This window comes from Caretta caretta, chromosome 9 (assembly GCF_965140235.1).
Source record: "Caretta caretta isolate rCarCar2 chromosome 9, rCarCar1.hap1, whole genome shotgun sequence".
NCBI classification, from domain to species: domain Eukaryota; kingdom Metazoa; phylum Chordata; order Testudines; family Cheloniidae; genus Caretta; species Caretta caretta.
Genome location: NC_134214.1, coordinates 76,339,144 through 76,354,790, shown reverse-complemented (window position 1 = coordinate 76,354,790; position 15,647 = coordinate 76,339,144). Strand labels below are relative to the sequence as shown.

Sequence of the window (15,647 nt, the reverse complement as noted above, 5' to 3'; positions counted from 1 at the left end):
AGGAAAGGTGCATGATGCTCGCATCTTCAGGAACTCTGGTCTGTTTCAAAAGCTGCAGGAAGGGACTTTATTCCCAGACCAGAAAATAACTGTTGGGGATGTTGAAATGCCTATATGTATCCTTGGGGACCCAGCCTACCCCTTAATGCCATGGCTAATGAAGCCATACACAGGCAGCCTGGACAGTAGTCAGGAGCTGTTCAACTACAGGCTGAGCAAGTGCAGAATGGTGGTAGAATGTGCATTTGGACGTTTAAAGGCGCGCTGGTGCAGTTTACTGACTCGCTTAGACCTCAGCGAAACCAATATTCCCACTGTTATTACTGCTTGCTGTGTGCTCCACAATATCTGTGAGAGTAAGGGGGAGACGTTTATGGCGGGGTGGGAGGTTGAGGCAAATCGCCTGGCTGCTGGTTACGCGCAGCCAGACACCAGGGCGGTTAGAAGAGCACAGGAGGGCGCGGTGCGCATCAGAGAAGCTTTGAAAACCAGTTTCATGACTGGCCAGGCTATGGTGTGAAAGTTCTGTTTGTTTCTCCTTGATGAAACCCCCCGCCCCTTGGTTCACTCTACTTCCCTGTAAGCTAACCACCCGCCCCTCCTCCCTTCAATCACCGCTTGCAGAGGCAATAAAGTCATTGTTGCTTCACATTCATGCATTCTTTATTCATTCATCACACAAATAGGGGGATGACTACCAAGGTAGCCCAGGAGGGGTGGTGGAGGAGGGAAGGAAAATGCCACACAGCACTTTAAGCACAGCACTTTAAAAGTTTACAACTTTAAAATTTATTGAATGACAGCCTTCTTTTTTTTGGGCAATCCTCTGTGGTGGAGTGGCTGGTTGGCCGGAGGCCCCCCCACCGCGTTCTTGGGCATCTGGGTGTGGAGGCTATGGAACTTGGGGAGGAGGGCGGTTGGTTACAGAGGGGCTGCAGTGGCAGTCTGTGCTCCAGGTGCCTTTGCTGCAGCTCAACCATACACTGGAGCATACTGGTTTGGTCCTGCAGCAGCCTCAGCATTGAATCCTGCCTCCTCTCATCACGCTGCCGCCACATTTGAGCTTCAGCCCTCTCTTCAGCCCGCCACTTACTCTCTGCAGCCCGCCACCTCTCCTCCCGGTCATTTTGTGCTTTCCTGCACTCTGACATTATTTGCCTCCACGCATTCGTCTGTGCTCTGTCAGTGTGGGAGGACAGCATGAGCTCGGAGAACATTTCATCGCGAGTGCGTTTTTTTTTCTTTCTAAGCTTCACTAGCCTCTGGGAAGGAGAAGATCCTGTGATCATTGAAACACATGCAGCTGGTGGAGAAAAAAAAAGGGACAGCGGTATTTAAAAAGACACATTTTATAAAACAGTGGCTGCACTCTTTCAGGGTAAACCTTGCTGTTAACATTACATACATAGCACATGTGCTTTCGTTACAAGGTCGCATTTTGCCTCCTCCCACCGCGTGACTACCCCCTCAACCTTCCCCCCTCCCTGTGGCTAACAGCGGGGAACATTTCTGTTTAGCCACAGGCAAACAGCCCAGCAGGAATGGGCTCCTCTGAGTGTCCCCTGAAGAAAAGCACTCTATTTCAACCAGGTGACCATGAATTAGATCTCACTCTCCTGAGGATAACACAGAGAGATAAAGAACGGATGTTGTTTGAATGCCAGCAAACATACACTGCAATGCTTTGTTCTACAATGATTCCCGAGTACGTGTTACTGGCTTGGAGTGGTAAAGTGTCCTACCATGAAGGACGCAATAAGGCTGCCCTCCCCAGAAACCTTTTGCAAAGGCTTTAGGACTACATCTAGGAGAACCGCAAATGCCAGGGCAAAGTAATCCTTTCACATGCTTGCTTTTAAACCATGTATAGTATTTTAAAAGGTACACTCACCAGAGGTCCCTTCTCCGCCTGCTGGGTCCAGGAGGCAGCCTTGGGTGGGTTCGGGGGTTACTGGCTCCAGGTCTAGGGTGAGAAACAGTTCCTGGCTGTCGGGAAAACCGGTTTCTCCGCTTGCTTGCTGTGAGCTATCTACAACCTCCTCCTCATCATCATCTTCTTCGTCCCCAAAACCTGCTTCCGTATTGCCTCCATCTCCATTGAAGGAGTCAAACAACACGGCTGGGGTAGTGGTGGCTGAACCCCCTAAAATGGCATGCAGCTCATCATAGAAGTGGCATGTTTGGGGCTCTGACCCAGAGCGGCTGTTCGCCTCTCTGGTTTTCTGGTAGGCTTGCCTCAGCTCCTTCAGTTTCACGCAGCACTGCTTTGGGTCCCTGTTATGGCCTCTGTCCTTCATGCCCTGGGAGATTTTGACAAAGGTTTTGGCATTTCGAAAACTGGAACGGAGTTCTGATAGCACGGATTCCTCTCCCCAAACAGCGATCAGATCCCGTACCTCCCGTTCGATCCATGCTGGAGCTCTTTTGCGATTCTGGGACTCCATCATGGTCACCTGTGCTGATGAGCTCTGCATGGTCACCTGCAGCTTGCCACGCTGGCCAAACAGGAAATGAGATTCAAAAGTTCGCGGTTCTTTTCCTGTCTACCTGGCCAGTGCATCTGAGTTGAGAGTGCTGTACAGAGCGGTCATAATGGAGCACTCTGGGATAGCTCCCGGAGGCCAATACCATCGAATTGTGTCCACAGTACCCCAAATTCGAGCCAACAACGTCCATTTAAGCGCTAATCCACTTGTCAGGGGTGGAGTAAGGAAATCGATTTTAAGAGCCCTTTAAGTCGAAATAAAGGGCTTCATTGTGTGGACTGGTGCAGGTGTACATCGATTTAACGCTGCTAAATTCGACCTGAAGTCCTAGTGTAGACCAGGGCTTAGAGTTACGGGTACTCAGAGCCTCTGGAAAACAAGCCCTAGGGATAAGATCCACAAAGCCACTTAGGCACTTAAGTCCCATTTTTAGGCATCACTGTGATCCACAAAACTCCCAGTTGGCTACTGTCTAACCCTGGACGCACCTAAACTCATTTAGTGCTTACATTTTTGCAGTAAAAGTTCACTAGGCACCTATATACCTGCCTCTGCGCATGTGCACTATTGCCTCCCTCTGGTACGGTGTACTAAAATTGACATCTTGACACTTATTATGAATGTTTACAGTCTTATTACTTACTACTTCAAAGGAGTCAATTCTTTGCATTTAAACAACAAACAAAAGGATGACACACACTCACTCCTAAAGATCTATTTTGGCAATTAAATGTTTCTATTAAAGGAAACTACAGATTTGTGATGATGTACATACAGTCAGTTGCTGGGAATGTTGACAAGTGAGAATCTTTATGACTCAGTCAAAACAATATCTCAGCTTCCCATAAAATAATCACCACATGAATAATATCTGAAAATCTGTAGGACCACTTTCAGTGAAATAATGGAGCATTTGGGTTGTACTCTGTCAATACAAAAATAAATACTGAATTGGAAATGTGTCACACAGGACAGCTGCACAGCTCAGCTCTCCTTTGCATCCTTAGAGTGAGTTACATATTGGGTTCAGTTCTCTGATTCAGTGCCAGCCCTGTCCCAGTATTAATTAGAGAAGCTAAGGCTGGTGGAGAATCAGTGTAATGGAGTGCTGCTGCATGTGTCTCCCACACCATGCTCCCTACACCAGGGTTGGGGGTGGCGAGCCTGCTGGCTGAGCAGGCTCCACCAGCATTATTGTAGAAGGGAGCTTGCCTCTGAAAGGGAAAGTCTTCACTGGCCATATCTGGCCACTTTGCATTGTCTGAGCAGTGAAAAAGACAGATTTGGGCCATTAAATTATGTGACAGAGACTATGAGGATGGGTCAGTGAATGGGAGAATGACACTTTCACCTGTAGGTTACCAGTTCAAATCCAGCCCCATTCAAAAATGAATTAAAGTTATTCTCATTGGTGGAAGATATGAGATGAACAGAGCTGTATAAACTTTTCATTTAAAATCATGCCCATCTTGCCTGCTTTTGTTACAAATCGGAGCCCAGTTTGCTAAAAATTGCATGAACATAGGCCTAGGTTATGATTTTGTTTGAAGCTTAGTTTGCATGGGTTTTCACATGAAACTGGGCCTGTTTAGTTTTCATTCTGGGGGGTTGATTAAACCTGAAAGTCAAGGTGAAACTCCAAGGGTGTGAGCCCATTGAACAGAAACCAAAGCTGAAAGCTTCGTATGAACCATGCTTCTCAGTCCTTAAAACTGCCAGCATGAGACACATGCCATTGAAATGTGTAAAAAGTGACCAAAATGTGGGCATGCATTTCATTTCATGTTGCATCATAATTTAAAGATTACATTAAAATTTGATTTATGCAGTGAGAAAACAGCCTTAAAACAAGTAAGGCAGTTTTGCAATCTGTACCAAATTAATTGCATCAGGTTGTGGGGAACAACTGTTTACAGATTGCAGACCTGGTTGACTTGATTCAAGGTGAGAAAGCAGCCTTAAAACACATTTCAGACAAAAAATACTGCTTATGGTGTGATGCACAAAGAAATACATTTGTTTCACTTTGGGGTCATTTGGGAGGCCCTGCTAGGGGAGAGGTTCCTGCTCTGCAGGTGTCTCATGGGGCACCAGAGGAAAAAAGTCTGGAGGGAGAAAGTAAGGACCTGCTGTAACTGTCTCCAAAGTCAATTAGTACAACCAACCCCTTCAACCCAATGACATGCAGTTAATTCCAGCTGCCTCGTCCCACATTATTGCTGACTGTCCTTCTCCCACCCCCCAAAATTAAAACAGCCCCAACCCTTACTTTAGGGCTGGTGCAAATGTTGCACTGCATACTGTAGCCTGTGAGCCTTCAATCTGCTGCTCTTCTCCAGGGAGATGGTGGAGAAGCTGGTCCTCCTGCTGCTGCAGTTTTTCTGGGCTCCTTGCTCAGCTCTCCTCCTGAGACGCAGAAGCCTGGACAGGAGGAAATAGAAAGAGCCCTCCATCTCAGAGCCAGATCTTCTCATTCCTCCCTGCCCTCTCATGAATAGGGAGTCAGTCTAGCTGCTTCACCCTTTCTCCTACCTAAAATCTAATATCAGTTCCTGGGCAACTCTCTTATCTGGTGGAGGGAGGGGGAAGATAGAGACAGGAACGCTAGGAGAGCTGCAGCAACAGGAACATTTCCCCCCCTCTCTCCAGCCAGCCAGCATCCCCTCCTGGGGAACACAGGAGAGAATGCTGCGCATCAGAGAAAAACAGCAATGTAAGATGCCCTACAGTTGAGAGCTCTGGGCAGGAACCTCTGCAAATCACAAATGAGTTTTGCTCAGCTCTAGACATGAACTGGTGGTTTCAACCTCTCAAAATTACCATCACAGTTGTCATTTGTTGACACTTTTGTTGTTTGGAGTTAAAAAAAACAAAAACCACCTGACAGTAGTGCAGGGAAGCCTGCAGTACTATTATTAATGCTCTGCCAGCTCTGTGACTCAAGAGAGGATGTGCATCATCAGGACTGTCAATCCAATACCTTTCACAAGTTAATTCACTTAGCATTTAAAATATGGAAAACATGTTATCTCAAAACTGATCAAAGTACTTCAGAATTTGTCAGGGTGGTTCCTTCAGTAAAAGATTGTCTTTTGTTCTGTATGTCACTCTTGACTATTCTTTTCAGTTGTGATTGCTACAGTAGTTCATACAACACAGTAAATTGTCACAAGATGCATGAAATGTTTTTAAATACATGGATTACCCCTGAAGAGACAACCTACTGTATATGCTATGCTATGCTATGCTGTTTTTCTGGGCCATTTCTCTATCAGAGACACTATATAATCTGGTCCAAGATTTTCCAATTTGTAAATGTGGAAACCACTACCGTTTCTGTCTACTCAGAATGACTCATGAGTTGCTGATGTCATGCATAGGAGAGAGAAATGGGCTCTGAAGTCAGTGTGAGCATCACAGTTGCGTACCTGTCAAGTCATATTGATCTTCCATTTGATTACAAATGGAGTCACCCAGGGTCAAGTTTTACCCTAACTTACATCTGATGGAACTGAGTGACTCTAGTAGGGCTACACTGGATATGACTCAGAGCAGAGTCTGTCCCCCAGCTACTAGCACATATGCTGCTCATATGGCGAACTTTGTAAAGGACTGTCTTAATTCTTTTCTTCTCCTTACAAAACGGTAGTTGGCACGTGGATTATTCAGATGGGAAAAGCTGAAGTTTTTATCATAGGTACTTGTTCCAAATAAATACTAAGAGTCAACAATTAGTCAGTCCTTCACATATCTTTTTCTTTACTCTTCCTACTTTCTTCTTATACCCTTCCTTTTCTTCGACTGTTACTTCTCCCTACCAATATCAATTTATCTCATTCCCTTTCCTTCTGAAGGAGAGAGGAAGGAGGAGGATTGACAGGAGTCAAGCAATCTACAGGGTGAAAAGCACTATGGATAGGTGTAGTCATCCATAGTGTTCCAAAGGTTATATTCCTTGCAGTGTTTTTATAGTGTTCCTGAATTAGAATCTTGTTACACACATTAGAACTTTGATCATTAAAGGGAGGGGCATGAGGTGTCTCTCACATGACTTCACTGTAGCCACCAATCTGCTCTCCACAGCCTTTTAGAACAGTTTTTAAATGTATCTTTCTCCCTCTGTCATTTAATTCTGATATCCAGTGAACGTATGTGACCGTCTGGCACTCAAGAAAGCACAATTGCTTTGTACGCACAATTGCTATTGGTTCATGCATTAAACCACCACAATGTTGACTTTGAACAATAGCAGGAAAGGAACAATTGGCATGGTGGTGGTGAAAATGGTGCCATGTACTGTGAAAATATTTTGGAGACCTTTAAAGAGGGGCTTATATCAACAGTCAAACATTGTTCAAGTAGAACAGAGAAAGTTTGAGAGGATTCAAGTGGGACTACTCATATTTCAGTAACAGAAGATTCTAGAGATACTACCCTATTAAGACAAATATGGATACATATTAAAGAAAGCCCATCAGCAATGGATATATTTTGGTTATTCTACTTCTGACAGAATGTTCCATTGGTAGTTGTGAAGTTACACAGATTGGCAGCTTTAAAAATCCCACCCCAGAGCATTTGAAAATCCCACACAGCACAGTTTACAGTTAAGGTGTCCTGACACTTATTTTAAAAATCCAGTTTTCAGTTGCTTATAACTTTAGCAAACCTATACTCTTTGGTATGAAATTTCCTATGCTGGGAGTCTGCCTCAGGCCAAATTCTTTTGAAAAGTTTCAGCTAAAATGATTTAGTTGTTTCCAACAGGGAGATTAGAGAAAAACACGTTTCGCCCAATAAACCTTACTGTTTCACTGAGAAGCTTTAGTGCCTCAAACCTCTGGAGCAGGAACTTGAAATTTGCCAGAGTGGTTACCCTCATGTCATGGACATGACTTGTCATTCCTGTGAAAATTCATCTGAACTTGCCCAAGTTAAAAAAAATCTGAAAAATCTCAATTCACACATCCTTAGTACTTTCATTAGAATTTGGCAGCTCAGTTCTTTGAAGTTTCCATATACATTGAGCATGCTATAGCCCTCCACCGCATCCAGGCTGCAAATGCACCACTACCACCCGCAGACCAATGGAGCATGCCCCCTCCTAAGGATGGGGGTGAGCAGGACATTCTCTACAATTGTTCCTCTGGACTGCCAGGGTGCCACTGTGGTATTGGGCACTGGAACTGAGAGCAGGGAGACTTTCTTGTACTCTCAGAGCTCCCCCTGCTGGTGCCCAGACACTGTGGAAGCAGCTGGATTTGAATGTCAATGGGTGAAGAATGGGAGTAAAGGGGGCGGATAAGAACCAGGGTAAAGAGGGTTACGAGTGGGGGCTGAGAGGTGAGGACAGGTACAGGAGAAAATAGAAACATGGGGGAAGTACAGAGTGGAGGGGAAGGCAGGAGTCATACGGCAGAAGGATAGGAGCAGGGGGACAGGGTCAGGAGTTGGGTGAGTGATGTGGACAGGCAAGAGCTGGGGAGGGGATGGTGACAGGGGCGTTGGGAATAGATGCAGGGGACAGAGAGAGATTGGGGAAAACATGGCCAGAAGGGTCTGTAGCCACAATAGCACACTCCCCTCCCAAACCTGGAGCTAAACTAATTATTTATGAGACGCAACATTTCTTTGCTGTCTAGCAAATAGATGTGACTACCAGTGCTGTGTTTCCATACCCCTCTAGAGACAGCTCCACATAGAAGACAACAGCCTTCTTCTGCTACCAGCTACCGTTAGCCTAAGTGGTACAGGTCAAGGCTGTGAACATGAAGAACCCAACCCTGTTGATTACCCATGTGGGGAGTCAATATGGGTTCACAATGCAAAATTTAAAGATTAATTTTTGATAGGAAATTACATTTTAAAAAAAACTATGTTAAAAGAACACTGAGATTGCAAACTCCAGGCACTCAAAAGTTTGGCAATGCCAGAATTAAAGCTGCCTCTACAATGTTAATTCAGCCTCCTTGAGCGTTTGCATTAGGATACAGTCTTTAGTTAGATGCACTTATACAAGCAGGCCAAATTAAGGTTCCATATGCAGCCTTAATACTGGTATTTACAAACTTCTGAGTGTGTGACTTTGTGACCTTAAAGTTCTTTAAATATGAGGTTTGAGGTTTTTGGTTGGCGTGAGAAGAAGGGGTTAGACACATACAGACATAACAGAATCTGTTCATAAAAATCCAGACAAGCCTCTGATGAACATGACAGATGATACAATGAACCCCTGAGTTTCTCACTCTGCCTATTTGAGACTGCCAAACATTCAAAGCTAATAAGGTATCCAAGTTCTGTACTGTGAAATTGTCACAAATATAAAGGGAAGGGTAAACCCCTTTAAAATCCCTCCTGGCCAGAGGAAAAATCCTCTCACCTGTAAAGGGTTAAGAAGCTAAAGGTAACCTCCCTGGCACCTGACCAAAATGACCAATGAGGAGACAAGATACTTTCAAAAGCTGGGAGGAGGGAGAGAAACAAAGGGTCTGTGTCTGTCTGTATGCTGCTTTTGACGGGGATAGAACAGGAATGGAGTCTTAGAACTTTTAGTAAGTAATCTAGCTAGGTATGTGTTAGATTATGATTTCTTTAAATGGCTGAGAAAGGAACTGTGCTGAATAGAATGACTATTCCTGTCTGTGTGGTTTTTTTGTAACTTAAGGTTTTGCCTAGAGGGATTCTCTATGTTTTGAATCTAATTACCCTGTAAGGTACCTACCATCCTGATTTTACAGAGGGGATTTCTTTACTTCTATTAAAAGTCTTCTTGTAAGAAAACTGAATGCTTTTTCATTGTTCTCAGATCCAAGGGTTTGGGTCTGTGGTCACCTATGCAAATTGGTGAGGATTTTTACCAAACCTTTCCCAGGAAGTGGGGTTCAAGGGTTGGGGGCATTTTGGGGGGAAAGATGTGTCCAAACTACATTTCCCAGTAAACCCAGTTAGAGTTTGGTGGTGGCAGTGGAGATCCAGGGACAAAGGATAAAATTAATTTGTACCTTGGGGAAGTTTTAACCTAAGCTGGTGAAAGTAAGCTTAGGAGGTTTTCATGCAGGTCCCCACATCTGTACCCTAGAGTTCAGAGTGGGGGAGGAACCTCCTTGACAGAAATATTTCTACCTTTTGACAAAAATAGCCTCATCTACTCTCATAAGAAAGGAGAGAACAGTGCAGTGCTCTGTCAGTGTTTACACCAAGTGGTATGCACATGCCACCAAACATCAAGTGATAAACTGCATTAGGTGTTACTCGTTACTTAATTTTCTTAAAAAAAAAAAATTGGTAAGACCATATTTTGAAGTTTTAGGAAAATGATTTGCCTTGCTTCTGTAAGAAGCAATGTCTTCTGACTCAAAACCAGAGCAAATACCATTGATTGTTAGAGCCACACGATCAGGTACTTTGTCAATTATATGGAAATAAGGAGAAAATTCAAAATAGGGCTATTTTGGCTTAGTGGGGATTGTGTGATCTTTTACTGAGTTCTCATCTGCACAAAATTAGTCAGAATATTGAGTTTTACTTTGAGTTTCAGATTCAAACAAACTCCCAAACACAAAGTGAAACTCAGCTGAAACACTAACATTCATCTAGTTTTAATGTGAAATTTATATCACTGCAAGGTTCGCACGAATGTTCAAGAAACTTAGCAAACCTTTCAACTAATCCGGACTGAGTTTTGAATTTTTACCTAAATCAGACATTGAGATTTTCATGTAGTTGGGTTTCATAACAAAAATGTTGCACAACTCTAGCTGGAAGCAACTATGGAATATCAATAATTGCTTGCAAATAACCAACATGCTGAAAGCTGTTTGCAGACTTTTTTCAGCAAATAATATCAAGAATATCGTACACTGCTTGTGGAGAAGCAGCAAGGAGAAAAAGAAACTAAGCTGGTCAAATCAATTTATATGTATTATTTGCTCAGGTCTGATCATATCCTACCTGACCAAATAAATATTTACATATTTCTAACACTAAACATGAGAACAGTTATTGAAACACCCTGTGCCAGGAACAAATTCAAATTAATCTTGAAGACCTTGCTAAGTGCTAGATTGCTCACTGTTTGCAAGGAACCGTGCTAGCAGTGCAGATACAAAGATGCACTGCAGAGACAGTGACCAGAGCCATTCTGCCTGTGGGATGCTGTGGCAGGCACAATGTTTCTGAGGATGCTGGAGGCAGTGATGCTGGAAGTGAGTCTTATATCTTCTTTTGGAGATGCAGTATGCACTGTTCCTCGTCTCTGCCTCAGTCAGCTCAGACCCTGGCAACACCCCAATTTAATCTACCCTTTCAGGGCAGTAACACATCTGGCCTCAATCACAGTTGCTATACCTTGATCCCAGGGCAACAAGATTAATGGGTAAGGTCACCATGTGGCATCTTCACATACCCATGCTGGGGAACCAAAATCTGGCCCAAAATCATTTGATTTAGAGGAAGATTTGGAAACTGTCAGTGATGATGAAGATTTAACCTGACTTTAAATGTGGTTTTGCAACTACTTGATTTTATGAATACTCATATTGTACTGGACGTTGCATGAAGGAGATATAAGTGTCACGTTTGAGTGTGCCTCCAATAAAGGATTTAGAGTACAGGACCTTGCCAATTACTTCACATACTCTGGAGCCTGTCATGCTGAAGTTCAACTATAAAGACTTGTTTTCTTCTTCTCCTTGTCCTGCAAGGGTTGGTTTGTACTATGAGTATGGACTGAACTTAGATTATATTTCAAAAGTTTTCTTAACAATTCTTGTTCTAGTCCTGCAGTCAAACATACAGCCTTGCAGAAGAATTACAGGTTATATTTGTATATTTTATTTAAGCAGAACACTTTACAATCTGCTGCAAGATGGAATCTCACATACAATATTCTATCCAGAAGATCAGCCACAGGTTCCCTAACAGATCTCCCTTATCTCTGTTGCTTTCTTGTCCTGGCCTCATTCCACGTAGCCTCCAATCTTCCTTCTATTTACTGGTCCAATTCTTTGAATTCATTCTCCTGTTGCAGCTCTCTCATTACAGAGAAGGATGAGATCCATGTATGGGGCAGATTATCCGACAGACTTCTGACACCTTCCTCTGAAGCATGTGGTGCTAAACACTCTCTGAGACAGAATACTTGAATAGTTGGACCTCACATCTGATCCATTATGGGAATTCTTATGTTCCTATGTCCTCTAGGGGCATCCATTTATTGTGCATCTAGAAAGTCTACTAGAAGAGCAGAGACCCTGAAAGAGAGTTGCCAGAGCATAGGAGGGTGTTGAAGACAGGAATCTGCAAGGGACTGTGGGTATGCAAACATGGGAAGGAAGCTGCTCGAGGCTTTGCACTCATATCTATCAATGTTAAAAAAGCCCCCAAAAGCATCAGTATTTCTTCCAGTTACCATAGGGCCAAATTCTTAACCCTTTACTCCAGCAAAGCTTCCATTGACTTCTTCTGAGTAAGAAATGCAGAATATTGCCCATAATAAGTAAATAAGGCATAGTCTACATACAGTTTTTGTACCAGAATATTTTTCAGTTAAGGGTGTGATTGTATACTGATCTAGTTATATCAATACAACCCCTGATATGGATGCTGTATATTGGTATAAAGGTACATTATACCCATGTAGCTTATTGTCCTTCCCTTATAAGAATAAGCTATACCAGTATAAAGCCCCTTTATATTGCTTCAACTTTGTCCACACTAGGGAAGTTGTATTGTGCTCACGGTGACATTACACCCCATATTCTTCACAGAAACATTGTTATGACATATGGCAATACTAAGATATGTTTCATGCAAGATGGGTCATGTGAGGTATCACTGAAAAGGTTATGATCTATTGAATGTGTTTATCCAAGTTGTATGCATGTATCATTTCTGTATCTGAGGTTAGGAATATTGACTTTGTAACAATTACAACTGTGTGTATTTGGGGAAACACCCACTAGACAGTAGGCAATCAGCTTGAATGAGCCATTTAACAAGGGCAATAGAACTTTGAGGATACTAATCTTCCACCATCCTGAAGAGCTTCCTGTGATGTTGCTTTGACACTGCAGGGCCATCTGATGATGTCACCTGGCACAGAATACCACCTTGGACACTGCTAGTATTTTTCCACTGGAAACAAAGGGTTCCTGCCTTATGTAAGTTCTATTTAAGGATGGGGAGTGAGGCAACCAGGACTCTTCTCCATTGCCTCCTTGTCCAAGAAGGAAGATTGCTAAAAACACCTGAAAGGAAAGGCAGGGGCTGAGTCCAGGCTGAGACAGAAGTCCAGTCTATAAAGAGAAATAACTGGCTCTCTAAACTACAGAAACTCTACAACCTCCCTAAAACAACATTTAGGGTAAGAAATTACATTTTGTAACTGGTTTCTTGAGTGTATTAAGCTTAATTTGCATGTTTTGTTTTATTTGCTTAGTAATCAGCTTTGTTCTGTTTGCTATTTCTTATAATCATTTAAAATTTACCTTTTGTAGTTAATAAACTTATGTCTTGTTTTTGTGTAATTCATATCGGGGGGGGGAAGCTCTCCACATTGAGGACGGGGGGCAAATTTTTATGAGGTTGCGCTGTGCAGATCTTTCTGTACAATATTATTTTGGGTTTACAGCCCAAAGGAGGTATGCACGTGAGTTCTGGGTACATTTCCGAGCTGAATCCTACCTCACAATGATGATTTCAGTCTGTGTCTGCAGCTGGACGTGTGCTAGAGAAGGCTTGAGGGCCTGGCCCAGCAAGGACAGGGTGAGGAAGCCCAGGCTGGTAGAATGGGCAGGCTCAGTGGAACCCCAGCACATCAGGTGGCATCCCGCATGTGGGGGTTCAACCCGTCACACTAACTATCCCGTATAATCAAAGCAGTACAACTTTTGTATTTAAACAAGCTCTAAGTAAAACTTTTATTTCAGTGTGTGGTTAAGAGTAGGTTGGACATAACACTAGAACCAAGGGCATGGATTAGACTATCTAATTGATCTCAGTGTGGACAGCGAATAGGACAAAGGATTAGGAATTGGGAACCATTAGTTTGTTGTGTGACTGTAGTCAAAGCAAAGACTCTCGGTGCTCAATTTCCTCCTCTAAAATGGGCAGAGTGATACTCACCCACCTCTGTAACGTGCTTTGAGGACTATCAACGAAAAGTACGACAGAAGTGCTAAGTATTATTACTATTTACCAATTCTAATTTGTAAATTGATATGACAAAAATGTGATTTGACCAACAAATGCCATTGTATATAATGATCATTCATACAGATCAATATTCTTTTAAACATTTTACTTGTATAAAATATTCTGTGTCTGTGTTTAACTTTGTGCACACTTTAGTCAAATCATGTTTACAGGAACACTTAGTCACTTTGAATACAGTGTCATTGCAGAGTATATAAATTGTTTTACAGTAAACACATCACAGCCATTTCATATTTAACTTGTATTATCTTGGAGGAATGAAATCATACTGACAGTCTAGTTATACTTATTCAATAGAGACCCAATCCTAAACAGAAAAGCTTTGTCTACTTGAAATCCTGCTGCAGCTTGTTGCAGCTCAGAAAAAGAATCTTCAGACCCTACATGTGATGCTCATCTAGAATACTCAAGTACTTGGCTGGCAGACAGATCTTGCTGGATATTGGGAGCCAGGCAGTGCTTAATTTGTTGCAGGGCTTACCTGGGCTGAGCCCTGGCACCTCTAGGCTTAGCACTTCACAGCCCCAGTACCTCTGGGCTTGCTGTGTCAGTTACAAAAGTTTTTTTTAAAAAAATGCTTGAGCCCAGGCATCTCCTTCATTATAAATTAAGCACTGGGGCCAGGGTACTGGAAACACCTGCTGCTTTTTACCATGTGTAGTTTGTGCTGTGCAGATTTGCACTATACTTAGAACCATGGCTTGCTTTCCCATGTGCAGGCAACATACCCATTTTTCATCCCCCTCATGTTTCCTTGTACACTCCTGTGACGTAAAAGTCATTTATTTTGGACACAGGGGGCTGGGGAATTCTACTTCACAAATTCCCTATAGATGGGAGGTTCCCCCACCACCATTACCCAAAGAATTGTTTATTTTCAATTGCATTTTGACCTGGGCTGACTGCAAAAAGCATTTAAGGATTTAGTCTGAGGTGAGTAAATCTCAGTTACTTAGCATACATACTAGGCTTCATGCTGACTATAATTTTGTTAATACAGTTCCTTCAGCTGAAAAAGGCGATGAATTCGAAAAGCAGGGATTGTCATTACCTGCTCTGCCAGTTGTTCAGTAGTTTTCTTAAGAAACTCTTCAACCCCCTTGTAAACAGGGTCACCCCCTCCCCAGCATCCACTCATGGTCCAGGGTGGCTCAGTTTCCCCTTCTCTCAGGGCATCGTAATAAGACAAAGTTCCCTTTCTTGGGGTCTACTTTAAGTCCAAAGGAAAGTCTCTTTTGCCCAGTCTCTGGCAAGGCCTAGTTCCTCCTACCTGTTTCTCTGCTGTCTTCTCTTCCTCACAAAGGAGCCCCACAATCTCCTCAAGGCTGTTTTAATCCCAGTCAGCTGCAGCCCTCACTTAGCTGATTGTCTTCCTCTTTGTTTTATTCCTCTCCAAACTGAAAGAGGCCAGGAGGCACCCACCCCCTTCCCTTCAGGCACCTTCTCAGTATCAGTCTGCACCCTTCTCTCTCAAAGCCCATTCCTTATCTATGCTAGGCCTGATTTGGCCACCTGACCCTCCTCATTCTCCCTACTTGGGGAGGAAAGTTGGTTATGTGACAGGTGGGACTGAGCCCATCTCCCCTTAAATGGGCCAGCCACCATTTGACACCCCACTATGAGGCTCTGATACTTTTTGGCCAATAGAATGAATGCAGAATTAGAGTTTTGTGGCCAAATTTTGCCCTCATTTACACCCAGCCAACTTGATTGACTTCACTGGGTTTTTACAAGTTTTCATGTGTATAACTAAGAGGAGGATTTGGCCCTCGGAATATGCACACATATATATGCTAATACATACTGTGTACTGACTGTGTGTCAGTGAACTTCCAGATTTATTGTTTCTCAAGGTAAACACTGACTTCAGTTTCACCTTGGTCAATAGTTATGCCTCAGATTAATAAATATTGATGCTCTCTTCCACAGAAGTCAGTATCTGCTTAA

General features: G+C 43.1%; 1 protein-coding gene across 1 annotated transcript; it reads right to left on the bottom strand.

Moving 5' to 3' along the window:
* Positions 1-638: 638 nt before the first annotated feature.
* Positions 639-2,645, bottom strand: LOC142073223 (uncharacterized). The gene is made up of 2 exons (XM_075132440.1): positions 1,892-2,645; positions 639-1,303 (listed from the first exon to the last, which is right to left on the bottom strand). The coding sequence occupies exons 1-2, from the start codon at positions 2,472-2,474 to the stop codon at positions 783-785; spliced, it is 1,104 nt and encodes a 367-aa protein (XP_074988541.1). The 5' UTR covers positions 2,475-2,645; the 3' UTR covers positions 639-782.
* Between the last annotated feature and the right edge of the window lie 13,002 nt (positions 2,646-15,647).